The sequence below is a fragment of the Taudactylus pleione genome, unplaced genomic scaffold, assembly GCF_031769625.1.
Source record: "Taudactylus pleione unplaced genomic scaffold, aTauple2 ptg001463l, whole genome shotgun sequence".
NCBI classification, from domain to species: domain Eukaryota; kingdom Metazoa; phylum Chordata; class Amphibia; order Anura; family Myobatrachidae; genus Taudactylus; species Taudactylus pleione.
This window is the reverse complement of record NW_028285861.1, coordinates 1,238,505-1,260,758: the sequence shown is the minus strand read 5'-3', so window position 1 is coordinate 1,260,758 and position 22,254 is coordinate 1,238,505. Positions and strand designations below refer to the sequence as shown.

Below are 22,254 nucleotides of genomic sequence, written 5' to 3'. Positions count from 1 at the left end.
ATGGTTCTCACTGAACCATCCCTGCATCTGTACTTATTTTATCACAGACAGATGCATGCATCACTGATCTACCTGTGCGTGTATCAGTCTTTTTTTTTTTTTTTTTTTTTTAATGAAGACACTCAGATGCATGATGCATCGTATGCTGAAAAAAACAGGGCACGATCAGCATACGAACACGACGGATAATATGTGCTGCACATCTGATCTTAAGATCCGATTGAAGGAGCAGCGGGAGCGCGTATCGGGTCATCAGTTAAAAAATGCACGATTTCTTCAAGATTGATCATACGGCGAGTTGGAAATCGTGGAATCGGTCAAAAATCGCATAGGTGTATGGCCAGCAATAGACATCGAAATGGAGCAACAATTGACTTGCTCCCTCAGGTGCCTATTCGCAGGGGGCACACGCCGCTGATTGGGTGCGATGACTGATAATTAATGGGCGCCCGGAATAGGTGAATTGCGACGCTGGACACAACTGTTAACTTGCCCCCCTCTGATTGTTTTTGTAGTATTTTTTTTTTTTCTCTTCTACCCCTTTACATGCTCCTGTATAGCCTACATATTTGCTGTATGATACAGTACACTGTCCTTCCAGTATCTGACTTTCCAACATGACCCCATCCACCTGATGCCAAGTGCTCCTGGGCTTCCCTCTTTATGATTAGGTGCCTGTGCTGAATTGGTGACAATGCTTTTAGCACTGCAGACTGTAATCATGAATTAAACGGAAGTCCAGGAACAGCGTCTTGTTGCACCTGGTGGTGGGGCTATGTGGTTGTGTATAAAGTTTTGTTTGTTGAGCGGTATACTATAGCATTTGCTAATTGTATAACGCATTCTATCTGCAGATGATGCTGAGATTGTGAAAACCAGGATGAATAAACAGGCCGGCAGGGAGGAGTTCTACGTACATTATGCCGGCTGTAAGTAGTACCACCTGCCACCAGTGGCTGTGCTTTTAGTGCTTGCAGGTTTTTTTAGGATTGTATGTAATATTTTGTTCTCTTGTGATCTGTGATAAGGAGTGTATCTACCGTGTACTAGTGTATGGCCCAGGATGTCAGCTGTGCGAGTAGCTGGAAGTGTTCAGTGTGGTGGCAATTGGCACGTTCAGATCTGTTTGAAGGTCAGATGCTCAATTACAGTTTCTTAACACTTTTAGGTAACAGCTTGTTAAGGTGTGAGGCCCATTCAGGGTCTAAGGTCACTGCAGTTTTGTTTGCATAAATTAAGCCGCTTTTTCATCATTTTATATGCATCTGGATTATATTACCAAGCTGGTTGCTCCATCCTCAAGTGTCCGTGGTTCTAAAGCAGCTATGAAATGGCCATGAACCAGTCCGTACAAAGTTAACCTGCTGTAAGGGTCAGTGACTTGGCAGCAATACTTTGGCTGCATGACCCATACAGCAGGAATGACCCTTGTCACATGCTTGGTCAGACTGCTGATATTGTGCTCACGTAAGAGTAGGATCCAACCATTGATGAAACCTCATCTTTTGCCGCTTATTTAACCCTAGAAAGCTAACCTTATTGGAAAGTTAGAAATGGCCGTGTGCGTCATACCCATGGTGAGCTTTCTAGGGGTAATGTACGTCCCTCCAGGAAACTATGGAGACTGCATATTGCCACTGTAATAATGCATATACACGGCTGTGTAGTCACTGACTGAGTTATACTGGTCAGAGTTCCAGATAAAAGGGGACCTAGCTACCAATCTAGTTTTACCTACTGCTGTGTAAGTCCCCCAATTGGCTGCAATAGTCTGGCATGACGCGAGCTCCAATGGTGGGTAAGTTCAGTTACGTGCGATGTAAGATCGCATGTCTCTACACGTGTTATGGACGATGTGCAGTGCACACATCTCCCATACATACGGTTGTCTACCATCGTGCGTTTTCCTGCACACCCATATTGGGCTGGGTGGTAAAATGACTGATGTAGGGTGCCATTGCTGGCATTCAAATGCTGCCACAATAGCTGTTCGCCAGCATCTCCCTAGGGATGGACATCGGAAGCCCATCATCTTTTGATGGCAGTGCTTCCACCATTGAATCTTTCGATGCAATGATAATCATTGCCATCAAAAGCATTAAATGGTAAAAACTATTCATATGAATAGTAAAGGGGTGGGGTTGGGGGAGGGGCTCAGATACGAAGCAAAAAAAACATGAATGGCAGGTAGAGCTGACTTAGGAGGAGAATGAGACAGTCACTGCCATGCTGCTCTGGGCAACAAGAAAGTGAAGTCTAAAAACATGTATAAAAGCTGGTGCTATAAACTAACCTCATAGCACCAGCAGGAAAAACACTCCCCCCATCTCTGCTGGTGTAAACGTTGTGTAGCTGTCACTCTGTGTGCCTGTGAGTGACAGCTGCTGCTGGGCCAGGGCTGCACACTGATTGGCTCTCATTGTCTCAGTCAATCAGAGCTAACAGGGAGGGACTGAGGGCCAGGTCTGAGGCAGTGAGAGACAGCCTCCAACGATCTTCGCTGCATGAACCAGGAAGATTATTAGACGCAGAGACACAGCACTAGGGGAGGCATAGCTTTTATGTAGAACAGAAGCAACCATTGGAACAACATCGACTGATTACTATACAATGGCAGCAAACATCTGAATGCTGCCATCGAATGGTAAAAACACTAACATTGGAAGAAAAGCATCGATTGTCGGCAAACATTGACCATCGATGTCCATCCCTACATCTCCCCCACATTGCATCTAATAGAATTGCTCAGGAGAATATCCATATGCATTTTTACATGCAGAAGGTTACACATTGTTACCATAGCCTTTCACAGCATTGACCTAGTTCCCAAGTGTAGCACAGGATAGATGTTATGCACATGAGTATCGGTGACTACCTCATATTACTAGCCTAAAATGGGGCGTGTCAGGCGTTTTGCAGGTTGAAACTGTTGCTTTTGTTTTCTTATGTCAAACCATCATGTTCTCTCCTCTATGCTGGAAATCTCCTGGTAAGTCAGAGCTCGGGTTTGAGCCAAACTCCTTCCCTTCCTACCAGTCTTTGTTATGAAAATGTCTGCTGTAAGCTCGCTTTTTCCTGCAGTGACTCGCCGCCAAAACGAGTGGGTTGACAAAACGCGATTGGTGCTGCAAAAACCAGTGAAGGACGGTGACGCAAACGGCACAGACCAGGAGATGACCGAAGACGGGAAACCGGCTCAGAAACGGGAAACCGAGGAATCCGAACCTGAACCGAAGGTAACACGAGGTTCAATCCTGTCAGTCTGCTCCACCAGCTGTCGCCGCCTAAACCGGAGGTTTGCAATACAGAGGCTTGCCTTGCTTTATTGTCCCTCTTCTGGCTATGTAAATAGTCATTGCACACCTAGCCCGTATTCTGGTCAGTCTGGGCCTCGCTCAACCAGTTGTCACAGCCTTGTTTTATTACAGAGGTTGCAAACTGAGACTTTCATTGTCATTTAACTTCCATCCATTCATCATTCCCATTGGCCGGCTGAAGCCTTTGGCCAAATTACCAATGTTCTCCTGCGGGACCTGCTCAACGTAGGAAACGCTAGGCTATATACGTGCGCTGGGATCAAGCAGTTCCTGCAGAACGTCAATTGTATGCATACTACTGCTATAACTTTTTTGGGCAGATGTTTTTTGTTTTTTTCCAATTGGCTTTCTTTTTGTTTTGCAAAATTCAGAATTTATTGGAAAAATTTTTCCAATGCGAATTGCTAATCTTATTGCCTTTGAGCTATTTTGGCTTAATTTGTGCACATTGAGTTTGCCACAAATGGTCACTTTAACATTGCAAATATTATTTTTTTGTTAATATTCTCTTTTGGTTTTATTTATTTTTGTGTACAGTTGGCCTGAAGGATAGCTGTGTGATGTCAGGAAGCAGTCTTGTCATAGATAAACTGCTGTCCTGTGAGTGCATCTCAATATATGCCATAGACTCTGCATTGCCTTCCAGGGTCAGGAACCTCACTCGCTCCTGACACATGTATGTGAAATAAAGTAAATGGTTTTGCGTGAAGGTGTGTTATTTTGCACTGTACATGTCACTCCTGTGGTGCCTTGATGAGCTACGTTCACATGTTGCTATTTGTGTGTTCAAGCCTTCCCTAAGCCAGACCCGAACGGGGACCTTTATTCCCTGGTCAGTTCCTGGACATAGAGCTTGTTTTGTGTGCTCTGCGTTCACTCTGGACCTGTTTAATGTGAACCGAGATGAAGATTTGCAGAGCATGCAGCACACGTGTGAATGTAAAGAATTCTAAGGCTCTAACTTTATGGTAATCCTTATACAATGGGCAGAAACATTGACCTATATATGGGTGGTCACATGCTCCTGGTTGTCCTCCTCCAGATCCATACTGGATTACAGTGAGGACACGACTGGGGTCTTAGTTGCCATTTCTTTCTATGTGAACACTGTTGCCTAACCTATTACCGCTCACCAGCTATTGGCTATGACTGGAGAGACCAATGAATGTTTCCTCCCTGTAAGCACTAAGTGTCCCATTTATCACTGGTGGAATCTGTCCATTGTGTTAGGGGCTTCTGCTGTCTGTAATGGAGTTTAGCGATTAACAAAAGCACAGATTGGAAATATACAGCTAATGGGGGGGGGGAGCGAGGTCCATGAGTACTACATTACTTGCCCATTAGGCCATAAAGTTTTAATGCTCTGGTATCGTAGGACTGTCTACAGTACATGCTACAGTGCTGGGGAACAATGTTCTATAATGTACTGCAGCATTTCTGCCAGCTATCAATGCTCAGATGTGTCCCTTGCCACCTCTGCCCAATCCTATGCCTGAGTACTGTGTATTCCAGTTGAAGCATAAATCCACTGGACTTCATCTGTGTGCATGACGATACATAGTGCCCGGGCTATAGAATGAGGATTCTGCTTTCAGTAGCCTGTCATGCCTTTTTATGATTTGGCAGCTGAAGCGGATAGTTTTGGACTTCTTGATGCTCCTGATTTGTGCTGTCAGGAGTGTCCCCAATACATTGCCAGCTTTACTGGTAGCAGATTGTTTTTGTAGCTCCTTAAACATGCTTATTGAATCCCAGAGGCCACTGATAACTTAAGTGGCCCAAGAAAGTGACTTACCAGATGGGCACCTGATCGTCATAACCGCTGCGTCGGCAGAGGATACTGCTGGATGCTCCCAGATCCTGCCGACCCAAAAATACAGCTGCAGTCTGGCTACCTCACCTAAGGCTCTGCTCTCATACATGACATCCAGCAGAAGCGTTCTCTATGGCTGACGGCAGATCGTTTTAGACCTGTACTGTGAAACATGGCTGTACACGGTGTCACATGGGTGCATTTTGTGCTTGGTTTACAACTACATCTTGTACGTGACACTGATGTGCAGTCTTGTTGCAGCTCGGTCACTGTGACTTAGGTTGACGTGTCATGAAAATATAATTTTATTGGTAACAAAGAGCTTCAGTTGAAAACATATGGGAGCTTATTCAAATTAGAGACAGAGGCCGCCAGAACCGCTCAGCTGATTCCCTGCGCTAACTGTAGAAGGTAGATTCTGCTCGCGGCCTGTGGAGCTGCAAACAGAATCCACCTACAGTAACTCACGGGAAGATATGCAACGCGAGCGGCCGGCGTCTCAATGTAACTGCCCCATGGCAAGGCAGTGGTTTGCTTTTATTATACCTTTTTATGTTCAAATGTGGTCATTCTACACTGCAGCGTGTTGCTGAAGGTGGTAACTGACATTGAGCTGTATTGTGCACAATGTCACCTGTTCCCAGCACACAAAGCTTTATCTGAGGTTTCTGTGACCTTCCGTCTCAGGGTGGTTTAGATTTGTGAATCCTAAAGAAATCCTGTCATTTTTATACTTTTGTTTGTCCCACCAAGGGGTATGTTGTGCTTGCGTGTCTATCACCCACCAGACCAATATGCATTTCTGTATGGAGTATTGAAATATATGAACCATATCCTCCTGTAATGTCTGCACACGTTCTGCCATCAGAATGAACTGATGACATTGCTGTGCGTCTGCAGGGGGTTATTGGGCCTGATTCGGAGGTGTACACAGCAGCACAGACTTGCATTTTTGTACTCCGCTGCTGTGCTACAATATGACAGCCACAGGCGGCAGCATCGGATCACTAGCACGACCGTGGGACATCTGAGTAACTCTAAGGTTACTCAAGATGTCTGGCGTAATCACGCTGCAGAGACCAGGAAATGTGGAGACCCAGGTCTGGTCATGCCTTGAAAACGGGGCTGGCAAGCCCCCGTTTTCAAGAAAGCTGCCAGTCACCGCCTCCCAAATGGCTGCAGCATGTCAAGCACAGAATGTTTTAAATTTGTGCATGTGGTCAAAAGATGATTACCGGCAGAGAAAGCAGATAGGAATTGCATGGAGATCCATACAATTCCGAAAGGCATTCCAGGCTGGTGACATGAGGGTGGCTGTCATCGGCAGGCTTGCTGGTGTCTGACTGCATCAAAAGACGCAGTTCCACTGACACTGGCGGCCATTTACCATCGGACATCTTGACCAAACCATAAGGTTGCTCTAATGTACAATGGTGCAGCCGATGTGACTATTTGCGCACTGCAGCGAATTGCAGCCGGTGAGTGTCTGTAGACAGCGCATCGGCTTGCTGCATTAGCATAAATTCGCAGTAGCTGTCGCAGCAGTTATTGCTTTTATTTCAGACCCTTAGATCTGATTTAAAGAAGTTTTTGAAGTAACATTTGTGTGAGCGGCTGTAGATATTGCTCCAGTAATGCACCTTGTGCCATCTTTAAACCTGTTCTCTGATGCGGTTATATAATGCAATCTATATTTTAGAAAGACTGTAAAGTAGCTGTGATGGAATTGTGACTTAATCCTGATTTTGGAACCATTTAATTACTCTAACTCAACAATTCTATTCTATTTTTTAGCTGGAAACTTCATTTTTCCAAGTGCCTGTTTAATGCACACTAATTTGTTTGTTAAATTTTGTATGCTAAACACACATTAATATATCCCTCTTCTAGTGAAATCATTTTGGACTTCCCTATATATTTAATTTCCATTCCGTATGCACATAAAAACGTCCCCTCAAACATTTCTCTGTTCCTCTAGAAAGCCAAGGTGGAAGCAGGAGATGCTCCAGCAAATAATTCGGTGATGGCCTCTGGGGATTTTGCGGAGGAGCTGACTTGCCTCTTGTGCAATGAGCTCTTCAAGGATCCCGTCATGGTTGACTGTGGCCACAACTTCTGCCGCAAATGCATCGACAAGGCCTGGGAAGATCAGGATTCCTTCACATGCCCTGACTGTAAGGATGTCATATCTGAGAAGAAATACACCACCAACCGAGCCCTTGCTAACCTGGTAAAGAAGACTGTTGGTGCCACCGCTGTCAAGACACCAGTGAAGCCTGTAGAGAAGGCCAAGCCCACAGAGAACTGCCCTGAGCACGATGAGAGGCTGAAGCTGTACTGTAAAGACGATGGCACTCTGAGCTGCGTCATCTGCCGAGACTCTCTGAAACACGCCTGTCACAACTTCCTACCCATCCTGGACGCAGTGGAGGTGTACAGGGTAAGTTGTTGGGTAACAAAAATGTTTGACTCATTCTCATTTTTGATTTTTATTTACCTTGTTAACATTGCCTCTCCTTCAGTCAGAGCTGTCTGCCATAGTGGCTCCACTAGAAGAAGCCTTGAAGGTGACTGAGCAGTTGACCAATCAGCAGAGTGAGAAGGTTGAACAGCACAGAGTGAGTGATCTCATACAGTGAAGTGGGGTGTAAAAGTCACTGCTTGTACCCATCAAAATGTATTTCCACATGTAGCCACTTGGGGACACACCCAGGGACCTCTAGCAGGAAACCAGGCCATCTGTCTCATTCTCTCCCCTCTCTGTACCCTCAGACGAACGTGTCTGAATACAAGCAGCACATTGTGTCAGAGTTTGAGAAGCTGCAATCTTTCCTGAAGCAACGCGAGGAGAAACTTTTGGATCAGCTTAATGAACAAGGGGATAGTCTGCTGAAAGAGATGGAGTCCAACATGATCAAGATGCAGGAGAACAGGGACAACATTAAGCAGACCATATCTGTGGCCAACGAGAGGGTGAACGACAAAGACTCAATCTCTTTCCTCACAGTAAGTGGTGCTACCTGCCAGGTTATACTTGCTACTTTTATCTCTAGTTTCCCCTCAATGGATGTAAATAACCTTTCTTTTAATTCTATTCCTGCAGGACATCAAATCATTCATTGAGAAGTAAGTTTCCCATACACTTCTATTATCTAGTAATTGGAGTCTAGACCTTCATGTCTTGTTTGTTACATGTTATGTTAATGTCCATCTCTCTCCTCCCGTCCAGGTGCCAGGAGCAGCAGAAAGAGGCGATTTCCTCCGGGAACACCCTGCTATCCAAGGATCTGTGCCAGGGAACTTTCAAGGGACCCATTCAGTACACAGTGTGGAAGCAGATGAAGTCTTTTGTTGTTCCATGTAAGTATTGCATATTTCATGATTGTATTGTATAGTTGCCTACAGAACGGACTAATAGCCCACAACCCTCAGACCTCATCTGAAATCATTATCATACAAATAGCCAGGAAGAACTGATAGTGTGAATCTGAGGATCCATCAAGGATCATTGCACAAAAGGTTTTCAGCTTTACCTGTGTCAGGATGCTGTCCTACCAATGTGCTAGAGGTTTCTGTTTGTAGTGGAGTCTGGAGATTAAACAGGATATCAGAATTTACTGTTTCTACTTCAGGGTCCATAGGGTATCCACAGGATACCTTGGGGGTATAGGTGTGACGTCAGTCGCAGGGCACCAAAGAGTTAAGCTTTCAGCCTCCCAGGATGCACTAGGTCCCCCTCCTATACCCCGCCCCCGAGCCAAGGCACCTCAGTTTAGTTTGGTGCCCGGCCGGAATCGGGTGCACCTGTTGGAGTGGGGGCTAGAAGAGCCCCTGAAGCTTATTCTTCATGCAGCTGTGGCTGCACAACTGGAAGAACAGCATGGACAGTCAGTCCTGACGTCCATGCTGTCTTCCCTACACCCCGCCGGTACCAGAACGCCGGTACTGATCCGGGGATGCTGGTGGGCGTCTGGGGTCACAGCTAGCGGTGACCCCAGATGCTCCGGACCATGGCCGGATTCAAGGGGGACAGAGGTAAGCAGCGGGGTCCCGCGGTGGGTCCCCGCTGATCACATGGTCCTAAGTCCCCAGGCAGGGGGCTCCCTGGGGACTGGCTGCAGCGTGGAGCCAGACGACCAACCTGCGCTTCCACTACCCCCTGGGACAGCGGACCGCAGCAGAGCGGTAGCGCTGCGGCGTCCCAGGGGTTAAATGCATGCCAGGGGAGCGCGCCTTCCCTGTCTCACAGCCGGCGCCTCCCCCGCTGCACACAGCCCTCTCTGCATGCTGCCGACTGGTCCTGTGGCAGCGCTCCTCCCCCAGGCCAGCCTCCTCTCTGCTCCTCGGCGGCCATCTTCTCCAGAACGCATGGTGAACGCTGCTGGAAGCGCTGGAAGGAAGCATCGTGGTCTGGGTCCCCCCGCATACCTCTCCTCCGCTGTGGTCAGGTCTGTGTATGCAGCGCTGTGTCCTACCAGGCCCTGTGTCTGTGTAGTTGAGTGATCAGCGCTGTTAGTGCAGGAATTGTTATTTTTCTGCATTGTATGTGACTGTGCTAGCGCTGCTGCCTGTAATCTTTTCTCTCTAAACTGTCAGCTTTATTACTGTCCCTGTTCTTTCTGCTAAAGCCCTTGCGGTGCGGTGCTGCAGGGTGGTCTCTCGCCTATTTAATACTTAATTGGTGAGAGAGGTCACATACGTGGTGCCATCATGTCTGAAAGTGATTTTCCCCTCCGGCTACAGTGTACCACGTGCAAAGTACCGTTAGCGGAGGGGGAGGGTAGCGCGGAGGGCCTTTGCCGGCAGTGTTTGTCCATGGCGCGGCCTATTACGGTTACAGCACCGGTACAGGAGCCGCCCTGGGCTTGTTTCGCTCAGGCGTTAACAGCTTTAGTGGGCCAGTTAGCTCCGCAGCCCGCGTTTACTCCGATGGGTTTGTCCCAGCAGTCTGTGGTGTCGTCACCCATGCAGGGGTTCCCACGACAATTGGTGGTACCCCACAGTCTCCCTATTTCCCCGCTCCCGGGTTCTCAGGAGCCAGCGTGGGTTAACTCCCTGACGAGTTCTGTACAGCACTTGTCGGATGTGTTGCAAGGGGAGTCTGTGATGCGGTCTCATAAAAGGCCGGTGGCGTCTCTGTCCGCTCCTTATGAGGATGACGAAGGGACGTCTGATGATGGAGAGATTCTAGATCCTTACGATCAGGAACCTCTCCATACTAAGGACGCTGATGCTAAGTCCAAAGTATATTTCTACTTCAGGGTCCATAGGGGGTCCACAGGGTTGACCTTGGGGTATAGGTTGGGAACCAAATCCGGGCACCACGCAGTTAAAGCTTTTAGCTCCCAGGATGCACTTGGGTCCACTCTCCCTATAACCCTGCCCCCCAGCCAGAGGCACCTCAGTTTAAGTTGGTGCCCGGCCGGAGTCGGGTCACCGTTACTGCAGGGGGGCTGCTTAGCAGCCTCTAAGCTTAAAAGAGTTTTGTTTTATTATTTTTTTACTACTCTTCAGAGCGGCAGCATCAGACTGTCCAATGGACGTCTGAGCTGCCGCTCCTACACCCCGCCGGCGCTGCGACGCCAGTACAGATCTGGGGATCGCAGCGGGACCCCAGAGTCTGTACTAGCCGGGCTCTGGAGGAATCCCTGGGCTGCTGCCGGATCGACGGGGACAGGTAAGTCGCGTGGTCACCGCTTGCGGTGACCCGCGTGTACATGCAGCCTTATGCCTCCGGTCTCTGGGGACAGACCGGAGGCGCTAGCGGTGGCGGCGGGCTCCCCCTCCATGGAGGCATACCCCGCGTGTCCACAGCCCACCAGGGATTATAGCGGCAGCGGGAGCCGGCATCCCGGGGGGTTAATTGCTAGCCAGGGGAGGAAGCCTTCCCTGTCTAGCGGCTCCTCCCCTCAGCTCAGCGCGCCTTTCAATAATACAGTCTGGCGTCGCTGAGCTGCTTCCTCCGCGGGCCACGCTTCTTCTGAGGTCTCCAGCGGCCATTTTCTCTCTGTGGTGCTGCAGAACTCTTAGGATGTCAGTGAGCCCAGTCCCCCTGCGTACCTGGCCATTTTGGGTGAGTGTACACAGCGCTATAGCCTTCCCAGACACTGAATCTGGGCAGTTGAATGTAGCGACATTGTGCAGTATATTATATGTCATGCTTATGTATGTATATATATTTTTCTGCATTGTATGTGACTTATGCTAGTGCTGACTGTCTGCTTTTTCTCTCACCTGTCAGTGTATATCTATCCCTTTTCTTTATCTGCCCTAATACAGGTGTACCTGGGGTGGTTCTGAGACCTCACATATATATATTTGTTAATATCTGTGAGGTTTGTCACATACTGTTGCGTGCTGCACGTTGCCATATTTTAGATGGAACTGTGAGTTGCGTACGCTGATAATGGGTTCCTGCAGCTAATCTTAGCGTCAGTCAGGACCGGTATGGCGCTGCTTAATATTTCCGTCAAGATAGTCAGATATATCTGACCAGGAGATTGCACACGATACTGCACCCATTATTGCTATCCTGCAAGTCATAGCCTGCAGGAATTAGTGCGGAGGATTTTAACTCAGAAAGGTTTACGTATGCGGCACCATCTGGTGCCGGGCCCCTTGCACGACCCCCTTAAAGGGCGTTGTTTCTCAGGATCCTCTCCTTTGAGGATCGCCGGGCGGGCCCCATTGTCGTCACTCGCTTGGAGTTACTTCACCATACTGCCCTTTTGAACTCGGGGTATCTCGCAATTTCTTGCAATTTACCCCTGTGTCACAGACTATCGCTCCCTGCCGGGGTTTTTCACAGTACATGAATTACCTCCGATACCACATCGGTCTGTCATTCCCCTTGCAGGGATTACCACAACGGCCACCCTGGTGGATGTCGTTTTATACGAAATACTAATTGGCGTGATATACGCCCTGTGGTTACTGACCAGTGGCTCTGCCGTGAACTGGATGGTATATTCGGCTCTTTCCCTCTCACATGGGGGGGAGCCGATCTCAAGTATTATTATCCCTGCTTTGGGGCTGGTAGCCAGGCTCATTCTGGATATAGAGAATGTCGATCCTGCACCTGTATCATACATCTCCCGTTTTCTGCCCAGCGGGTGGATCTCATAGCGGGAGTCTGGCTGTCCCCAGATACGAGGAGTCACAAAGGCCTCCTGTTTCCCATTCCCTGAGGGTCCTCACAAGTAATGGAAATCCCCTTCTGGGATGGATTTGTATGTTAATCATCGGGTTACAGGCATTAATACGCCTCCCATCCCGGCCTGGACGGATTTTACGGATCCGTAGGTGGTAACTTTGCCTGAAATCAATGTACTCGTTTTCAGGGCCTGTTGCCCGTCCTACCATGGCCATCGCATGGTGATGCTTTTGTGACGTTTTTCCCCTCCAACACGTCTGAGGTTCAAATATCTTTTTGCCGCTCACAAAATATGCAGTGGTCATATGTGGGATTACCTCATGGGATGCCGGTCTTCTAACTTTCAGGGTTTCGGCGGCATCTGTATCCGCCGCAGTACCCTATGGCTGCGTTATGGGAAAGCAGAGGTGCACACTCCTTCCAGGGGGAAGTTCTTGTTTGGTCCCGACCTTGACAAGATCGTTGCATCATTGGCAGTATCACTAATGGGGAGATACCGTCTTTAGCTACTCCCACTACATTCGGACTAACTCTGTTAAGTCTTTTTGTCCTCAGGGTCAGCCTAAAGGCCTGTTTTTTCCTAGGCTGTCGGCCTCCACGGGGGCCACCATATCCAGTACCGAGCAGTCCTGGACTTCCGGACGACCCTGTTTCTACACCTGAGGATATACCCTCAGCCTGACGGGACAGGTCTACATCTGGGGAATTTCCAGAGTGAGGTACTGATTCTCAACGGCCTCTCATTGCTCATGCAGCCTCCTCACAGGCATTGGTACACGGGCCCTTCTTCAGAACTGATCAGGGCCTTACAATCCCAGAAAGCTATACAGTCTTTGTGGTAAGCAGAGCTATTTCGGCCAACCTCACTATCTCAGTGAGGGACTGGTTGTTCTACTTTCTTTTTGGGGCGGTGACCGACTGGTCCTCCTTTGCCTATACTCTGTCTCAAATCCCTGAATCAGATTCCAACGGTGCCTTGACTCAGGTGGAATCGTCCATGCTCCATCATCCGATGTTTGGAACCTGGGGATTTTATGGTATATCCGAGTATTCAGGATACGTACCTACGGGTACATACAGAGCCCTCTCATCAGCATGGGTTCAGGTTTGCTGTGCCACAGCAACACTTGTAAGTTTCGGGCTCTGCCTTTTGGGGCTGTCCTCAACTCCACCGGGGTTTACCAGCTTTATGGATTTTCTGACAGTTCACCTGTTCAGTGTATCCGAATGCTCCTTTCTCTGGACGGTCTCCTACTTTTAGCAGGATCACCAAGGTACTTTACCGCCAGGTCAGGATAACCGGGGCTTCTTCTCGTCACAGAAAAGTCCTCCCTGCATCCCTCACAGGGTTTTCTTCATCTGGGAGCACTGCTGGATTCTCAGAATCTGAGAATTTTTCTGGCGTAAGACAAGATCTCCACTCTTCAACTTCGAGGGTGCGGATATCTACGCAGTCGACATATGTCATTACTCTTTGTGATGCGCGGTCTACCAGAGTGTCTACCTTTTGGTAGGGTGGAATGTGCTCAGTTCCATTCCAGGCCTTGCCATAATTGACTCCCCTCCAGATGGATCGAGTTTTTTCCATCGGATCACTGTTCGAACGATGATACTTTCTACGGAGGCGAGTTGGTCTCTGTCCGGGTGGCTATGGCCATCTCGTCCAGGGTGTTCTTTGCTAAAGACAGTGTCTGGTCCGCATTCATTTCGGGGCAGTTGGACGTCTGTCGCTTCTGCCCTGCCACTTACCTTGTTGATACTTTAAGCTGTCTTGGACTTTCACTCTGGCCTAACCCATTTGTCACGGTTAACCTGAATAGGTTCAGTCCGACAGTGTCACAACAGTGGCTTCCATCTAGGCAACACTGGTAGTTGGGTGGCAATGTTAGGAATGTCACCCATTCTGACATAGTCCAAGGGTCTTCTCCTGGCCAACTCTGCGGTGTTTATTCCCGGAGCTCTCCATTGGGAAGCGGGCTTCCTCAGCCGTCACGGCGTGCATCCCGGGGACTAGTCTCTTCTCCAAGAGAGGTTTCAACTCCTGGTGAGCAGAGGGGGCCTCCCTGAGGGGATTGATCCCCATGGCCTTCTGACTCGATCACACATTACCGGTGTTACAGTCCAGCTCTAGGAGTACTGAAGCTACCTTCAGTGACTCTTTGTCAGTGAAGTGGTCCTTCCACTTTGTGTACCTGTGTCCTCCGGTCTCCCTTCTTCCTCGAGGTCTTCGGAAGTTTAATTCGAGACGGAGGGGCTTTCCTTCTGGGGGCTCCAGGTCGTCCCAGACATCACTGGTACTAAGATTTTCGGAGTCTCCTCCTCGATGCTCCGTTCCTACTGCTTCACTATCTGGACCTGTTGTCTCAGGGTCCTTGTTTTTCCCTGGATCTGGATCGCTTGTCTTTAACTGCGCCCCTACTGTGGTCCTCGGGCTTCCCTGGCTCTGTCTTCATTGAGATGTTTAGAGCAGATAGGCCAGACTTTGCTGGGATCTGCCACGGACTGTGGCATACATAATTCTTATGGTATCGTACCTGTCGATACGATCCTCCGGTGTCCAGGATTTCCAGATATTCTGGCATTCCTTCCAGCTGGCTTGGGTTTCACCCTTGGCCTGGCCTTCCTGACAGTGCGGATCTCTACACTGTCGGTATGGTTAAGATATGGAATTGCTCCGCTCTGGTATCCAGTTCATCCTTTGGAGTGTTTTCTGGATTATGTCTCCACTTATCCTCCCTAGGGACTCCTGGGGAGTTAGTAGTGGTTCTTTGTTCCCTCCGGGGACAGTCCATGGAACCGCTGGTTGTGATAGCCATTACATGGTCTATTGTTTAAGCTCTCTCTCTCTCTCTCAGGGTGTTTAAATCAACCAGGAGAGTGTCTGAATGGGGAGCGTTCTCATGTGGCTCCCTCTTCTGGAGGGCATCATGTCAGGGTGTGAGTTGCTCTCGCCCTGTGTTTCTTCTTAAAGTGGTTTTTAGGTTCCATATTATTCTGGAACTTATGGTATGGCCATTCAGTTCCCAGTCCTCTCGGCTGTTGTGGCCTCATGGACTGTGGTCCGGCCTCTTTGGCTTTATGTGATCCGTTCAAGTTCCTTATGGTAAGCGGACTCCTTATTGGTGGTCTGCGGTTTCTGGTTTTAACAGGAAACGATGGCCGGCCTATAATGAAATGTTGACTGGATGGCCTCGTATGTCTTCCTCAGGGGCCTACCCATGGGTGGGCATTTCTGTCGTTGAGGCTTGTTTTTTTCTCGGGCCGTGTAACCCTCGTGGGCGGCTCGTCGTGGCGCCTCGGCTGTTTTGCCTTACTAGGTGTCCACGTGGTCTTCTGTCCATACCTTTTTAAGGTTCTAGGCATTGGTTTCCTTTGCCTCTCAGGATGCTTCCTTTTTGGCGACGGATTCTCCTCTCAGCACAGGAGCGTCCCCACCCTTGGTTGAACTGCTTTGGGACATCCCCAAGGTCAACCCTGTGGACCCCCTATGGACCCTGAAGTAGAAAACAAGAGATATGGTAAGAACTTACCTTTGTTATCTCTGTTTCTACGAAGTCCATAGGGTCCACAGGGCGCCCGCCCTGACGCACCTGGCTTCATATGGGCTGTGTTACTGGTCACCGGCTTCCCGTCTCCTTTTCTGTGAGTATGGTTCTAGAGTGTTCCAGTTTTCGCTCTCTTTTTCTCTCCTCCTCCGGCCTTTGGCTACTTACAATCTGAGGTGCCTCTGGCTGGGGGGCGGGGTTATAGGGAGAGTGGACCCAAGTGCATCCTGGGAGCTAAAAGCTTTAACTGCGTGGTGCCCGGATTTGGTTCCCAACCTATACCCCAAGGTCAACCCTGTGGACCCTATGGACTTCGTAGAAACAGAGATAACAAAGGTAAGTTCTTACCATATCTCTTGTTATTCCTGGACTTATTCGGGCGGTCCGCACAGCCTTGGTGATTGAGGACGAAGTTCCCCCAGCGGCTAAATCTAAGTATGCCTTTTTCAAAGATGTGAAGGGCGATGCCACAGTCTTTCCTCTTTCGGGTCAGTTGGTGGACCATTTAGAGGAGGCGTGGAAACAACCTGGCAAAAGATACCAGCCGCAGAGACGCCTGGCGGTGGCTTATCCGTTCGCGGATAATTATTTTGCGAAGTGGGAATCCCCTCCACAGGTGGATTCTCACGTGACCCGTCTTGTCCGTAGTGCCACATTGCCGATGCCATCCATGTCCTCCCTTAAGGATGCTACGGACCGCAAGGTAGAAATCTGCCTGAAGTCCGCTTATTCCCTTGCAGGGGGGGCAGCACGGCCGGCTATGGCCATTTGCTGGGTTGCCAGAGCGATGGAGCGCTGGGCGGATTCATTAGAGGCTTCTTTTGAATCCGACTGTCCGGCCGATCAGGCGGAGTTGATTGGCAATCTCCGTGATTCGGCCACCTACATCAACGAGGCGGCTCTAGACATTAGTACTCTGGTGTCTAGAATTTCTTCAGCAGCGGTAGCTGCTCGTCGCACCTTGTGGCTGCGATCCTGGAAGGCGGACGCAGATTCCAAGAAAGGTCTGGAAGCGTTGCCGTTTACCGGAGAAGTTCTCTTCGGTCCGGATCTGGATAAGATTGTGGCCACGCTGGCGGCAGCCAAATCTGCCTGTCTCCCGTCGGCCGCTGCTCCTTCTGGTTCGGGACCATCGTCCTTTCGGTCATCTAGGGCCCAGGGCAGGCCCAAACCACAGTCGTTTCCTCGACAGGCTGGCCCTAAGAAATCGGTCAAGCTCCGGAAGCAGGCATGGAGTACCAGACGTCCGGCCCCCAAGCCAGATGGCAAGCCTGCGGCCTGACGGTCCGGGCCTCCCTTTGGGGGATCCCAGGGTGGGAGGCCGCCTGCTACAGTTCGCCCAGTGTTGGTCGACTACTACGACAGACACTTGGGTTCTGGAGGTGGTTTCCCACGGATACGCCCTCTCCTTCCGGCACAGACCCCCGGCTCGCTTCTTCACCACGGGTCTCCCATCAGACCGGAACAAGGCTACGGAGCTGCGGAAGGTATTGCACACTATGCTCCAGGCTGGAGTTATAGTGGCGGTTCCATTCTCCCAGAGGGGCCAGGGTTTCTATTCAAATCTATTTTTGGTACAGAAACCCAATGGGTCATATCGTCCGATTCTCAACCTCAAAGCACTCAACAAGTCTTTGCGGGTCCCGAAGTTTCGGATGGAGACCCTATGGTCCATCATTCTGGCGCTGGAACCTGGGGACTACTTGGTGTCATTGGACATACAGGACGCTTACCTGCATGTCCCTATTCTTTGGCGCCATCAACAGTTCCTCAGGTTTGCAATCAGCAGCGACCACTTCCAGTTTCGGGCGTTACCTTTTGGCCTGGCAACAGCACCACGTGTTTTCACCAAGGTGATGGCGGTCATGGCGGCTTCTCTGCGGCTGCAGGGAGTCCGCATGTTGCCGTATTTGGACGACCTGTTATTGGTGGCAGGATCTCCAGAGCTCCTGTTACGCCACTTGGACCTGACCATTGCACTGCTGCAACGGCACGGCTGGCTAATCAACTGGCAGAAGTCCACTCTAATCCCGTCTCGGAGGATTCTGCATCTTGGAGCCTTATTGGACTCGGGACAGCAAAGGATCTTCGTGACGGAGGACAAGATCTCTGCTTTACAGTCAAGGGTGCGCAGTTGTCTGCACAGCCGCCGGGTGTCCTTACACTCGGCGATGAGGTTACTGGGCTCCATGGTGTCGGTGTTCGACATGGTGGAATACGCCCAGTTTCACTCCAGACCTCTGCAGCACCTGATCCTGTCCAAGTGGAACGGGCTGACTCAGTCTCTGAAGTCCCAGACGATTGTGCTCACCCAGGAGGTTCGCCTGTCCCTTACGTGGTGGTTACAGACGACCCACCTCAACAAGGGACGTCCGTTCTGGGTTCCAAATTGGGTCCTGTTGACAACGGACGCCAGTCTTCGGGGCTGGGGAGCAGTTTCGGGTCCACACTTGTTCCAGGGCAGGTGGACGCCGACAGAAGCGGAGCTTCCAATAAATATCTTGGAACTCCGTGCGGTCTTCAATGCTCTCCAGCAGGCACAGCGGTTTCTCCAGGGTCGCCCGGTGCAGGTCCAGTCGGACAACGCTACCACCGTGGCCTACATAAACAGGCAAGGAGGAACTCGCAGTCGGGCGGCTCTCGTAGAGGTCTCTCGGATCCTGGTTTGGGCGGAGCGCAATCTTCCGGCCATATCAGCGGTTTTCATCCCGGGAGTGCTCAATTGGGAGGCGGACTTTCTAAGTCGCCAGGACGTTCATCCGGGGGAATGGTCCCTGCACCCGGACGTTTTTCAACTACTGGTGGACAGGTGGGGTCTTCCAGAAATCGACCTCATGGCGTCCCGGCACAACAACAAGTTGCCGGTGTACGGGTCTCGCACAAGAGACGAAGGGGCGTCTCTGGTGGATGCTCTGTCCGTCCGGTGGACGTTCCGGTTCGCATACCTGTTCCCTCCGGTCTCCCTTCTTCCACGGGTAATCCGGAAATTCAAACAGGAAGGAGGGACGCTCCTGTTGATAGCTCCCGCGTGGCCCAGACGGCACTGGTTTTCAGACCTTCAGGGTCTGTCCCTGGACATTCCTCTGCGGTTGCCGCTACGACCGGACCTTCTGTCTCAGGGTCCTTGCCTTCACCCGGACCTAACTCGGCTGTCTTTGACGGCGTGGCTGTTGAGACGGCCATGCTGAGGTCCCGGGGGTTTTCCAGCTCTGTGGTGCGTACCATGTTACGAGCTCGGAAACCGTCTTCCGCGAGGATATACCATCGCGTGTGGCATACGTTCTTCCAGTGGTGTCGACCGAGAGGTTATGCACCGCGGGAGTTTCGTCTGTCTCGGATTCTCGCCTTCCGGCAAGCGGGACTAGATCATGGGCTTCGCCTTGCTTCTTTGAAGGTACAGGTTTCGGCCCTATCTGTCTGGTTTCACCGTAGGATTGCTACAATCCCGGATGTGCGCACCTTTATGCAGGGTGTTCTCCGCATTCAGCCGCCCTTTGTTCCACCTGTGGCGCCTTGGGATTTGGCTGTGGTCCTGAGGGCTCTCCAAGGACCGCCGTTTGAACCACTGGGCTCAGTGGATCTTAAATGGCTAACAGCTAAGACTGTTTTCCTTCTGGCCATTGCTTCGGCCAGACGTGTTTCTGAGTTAGGGGCTCTTTCTTGTAGACCCCCTTTCTTGGTTTTTTATGGGAACAGGGCAGTGCTCCGCACTCGGCCCGAGTTTCTTCCCAAAGTTGTTTCCCAGTTTCATATTAACGAGGAAATAGTTGTTCCGGCCTTTAACTCACCGGGTCTTTCCGTGGGTGAGGCCTCTTTGGATGTTGTGCGGGCCTTAAGGACTTATGTTGACCGCACTTCTTCGTTTAGGAAGTCGGACGCTTTGTTTGTCCTCTTTGGCTTCCGTAAAAAGGGTTGGCCTGCTTCAAAGCAAACTTTGGCAGCCTGGATCCGTATGGCTATTTCTGAAGCTTATCTTCATGAAGGCCTACCGGTCCCTCCTTCTCTGAAGGCTCATTCCACTAGGTCTGTGGGTCCTTCGTGGGCAGCTCGACGTGGTGCCTCGGCAGTTCAGATCTGCAAGGCTGCTACGTGGTCTTCTGTCCATACCTTCGTGAGGTATTACAGGTTTGACACCTTCGCCTCTCAGGATGCTTCCTTCGGGCGGCGGATTCTCCTTTCTGCACAGGAGCGTCCCCACCCTTAAAGGATACTGCTTTGGGACATCCCCAAGGTATCCTGTGGATACCCTATGGACCCTGAAGTAGAAAATATGAGATATGGTAAGAACTTACCCTTGTTATCTCTATTTCTACGAAGTCCATAGGGTTCCACAGGACTCCCGCCCTGTCGCACCTGTGCTGCAGATGGGCTTTGCTCTGGTCACCGGTTTTCCGTCTCCCTCTGGTGAGAATGTGATTCTTGTATGTGTCCAGATCTTTGTTCTCTCTCTTCCTTCTCCTCCTCCGGCCTATGGCTTGGTAACTAACTGAGGTGCCTTGGCTCGGGGGCGGGGTATAGGAGGGGGACCTAGTGCATCCTGGGAGGCTGAAAGCTTAACTCTTTGGTGCCCTGCGACTGACGTCACACCTATACCCCCAAGGTATCCTGTGGAACCCTATGGACTTCGTAGAAATAGAGATAACAAGGGTAAGTTCTTACCATATCTCATATTATTACCTTTATGGTGATATCTGAAATGTTTAAGTTGCAATGTATATAACTTTTAGGGGATTGGACACAGGATAAATTACTCCTCCTTCTGTGTTCAATTCCCCATGGTATAATCCCAAAGAATGTACTGGCAATCCTGCCTAACCTCTTTCGGTAGCACCATACTGTTTCTGAAGGGCCTAGAATATAAGTCCCTGGTTAAAAAGACTAGTTAATTCCTACTTCTGATCTGTGCGTTGGTCATGCTTATTTGACATTTTATGATCTGGACATCGTGCAGACCTGACTGGATCCAACTTTCTATGCTGTCAGTTTATCTCCTGTACTCTGCCTCCCATATTTGTGTGCTCCTTAAGGGTGTAACTCGCAGGGCTCTACTCCAGATCACCTAGAGAGTGGAGCTTTGACATCCCTCTTGCTGGATTAGTGTTTTGTACAGTTAGGTGATGCTGTTTGACTGCTCCTTTCATGCAAGGACCTCCCCCATACACACACCCCCCCCACACACAATTTCCATTCTTGAAACTTAACTGGGTGTTCTGTATACTTTGGTTAATATATACAAGTTAAAGCTTTGTGCCAATTAGTTCTACTGTGTCCTCTCTTTTCAGTCACTATGGGGGATGGGGCAGGGCATCTAATCTTCCATCTGGCAAGGAAAATCTCTTTACGGTGTCAGGTCTACCCATTATGAAGACAATTGAGGGCTGCTAGAATATAGGGTTAATGAAATGCTGAGAATGTATGCTATCTTTGTCTTGTGCTATGTGTAGTCAGTTATACAGTCACTGTTCACATACATTACTGTAGTCAATTATCCATGTAAATATGCAAAGGCATTTAACAGATAATTTTGTTCTGTTTTTTGGATGTAATGCTCCTCTATGAATTGAAGATTAGTGTACAGAATTTCATGTTTGTAAAACTTTAGAATTATTCAATTGTGTTTTCTACATGTTGTGTAACAGTATTATGTGTTCTATTCCTCAGACCTGTCTCCAATGTTGTTGGACCCCAGTACAGCGCACCCCAACTTGATACTGTCTGATGGGCTTTCCAGTGTTAAATATGTGGACGCCAAACTTCCTCTTCCTGATAATCCCAAGCGTTTCAGCCAGTGCATCCTCGTGCTGGGATCTGAGGGTTTCAAGTCAGGCCGCCATTACTGGGAGGTAGATGTGGGAGATAAAACCGCTTGGGATGTTGGCATGGCCAGCGAGTCCAGCAACCGTAAGGGTAAGATCAAGCTGAACCCCAAGAACGGGTACTGGGCAATATGGCTGAGGAATGGCAATGCGTACAAGGCCCTCGAGTCTCCTTCCAAGACCCTTGTCCTGAATTCCAAACCTAAGAAAATTGGCGTCTATGTGGATTATGATGGTGGTCAAATATCTTTCTACAATGCGGATGACATGTCCGTCATCTACACTTTCAATGCGACCTTCACTGAGAAGCTGTATCCCTACCTGTCTCCATTCCTGCACGATTCCGGCCGTAATGCGGAGGCCCTGCGCCTTGTACAAGACTGACCTTGTGCTGTGTGATTGGAAACTTGCATTGATTTTGGGGTTCTTCCCTTCATTACACCCCGCTTAATGTGATGCTCTGACATACCGTGTAAATGTTGCTGTTTAGTGTTCTTGTGTATTTCTAATGTTGGGTTTATGTTCAGTTTTAAAAATAAAAGCTGATTAGTAATTTGGTATGAAAGGCTTGTTTTCCTCATACAGTTTAGGTGGATTATGCCTATAAGCG

General features: G+C 49.6%; 1 protein-coding gene across 2 annotated transcripts; it reads left to right on the top strand.

Moving 5' to 3' along the window:
• Nucleotides 1–854: 854 nt before the first annotated feature.
• LOC148442559 (nuclear factor 7, brain-like) lies at nt 855–22,197 on the top strand. Of its 2 annotated transcripts, XM_088463821.1 has the most exons (8): nt 861–929; nt 3,082–3,236; nt 7,109–7,570; nt 7,653–7,748; nt 7,903–8,136; nt 8,234–8,256; nt 8,360–8,490; nt 21,490–22,197. In XM_088463821.1, exons 1-8 carry the CDS (start codon nt 881–883, stop codon nt 22,026–22,028), a joined length of 1,689 nt encoding a protein of 562 aa, XP_088319947.1. In that variant the 5' UTR covers nt 861–880; the 3' UTR covers nt 22,029–22,197. The 2 variants fall into 2 exon arrangements, with proteins under 2 accessions (XP_088319948.1, XP_088319947.1); XM_088463822.1 differs by lacking the exon at nt 3,082–3,236 and having other exon boundaries at nt 855–929.
• Nucleotides 22,198–22,254: the final 57 nt, after the last annotated feature.

What these genes read in the sequence shown, in the direction of transcription:
- LOC148442559 (XM_088463821.1), top strand. Translation starts at nt 881, where the DNA reads ATGAATAAACAGGCCGGCAGGGAGGAGTTCTACGTACATTATGCCGGC. An exon ending in ATCAAATCATTCATTGAGAA is followed by an intron (nt 8,257 to 8,359) that starts GTAAGTTTCCCA and finishes CCTCCCGTCCAG; the next exon opens with GTGCCAGGAGCAGCAGAAAG. An exon ending in GAAGTCTTTTGTTGTTCCAT is followed by an intron (nt 8,491 to 21,489) that starts GTAAGTATTGCA and finishes TCTATTCCTCAG; the next exon opens with ACCTGTCTCCAATGTTGTTG.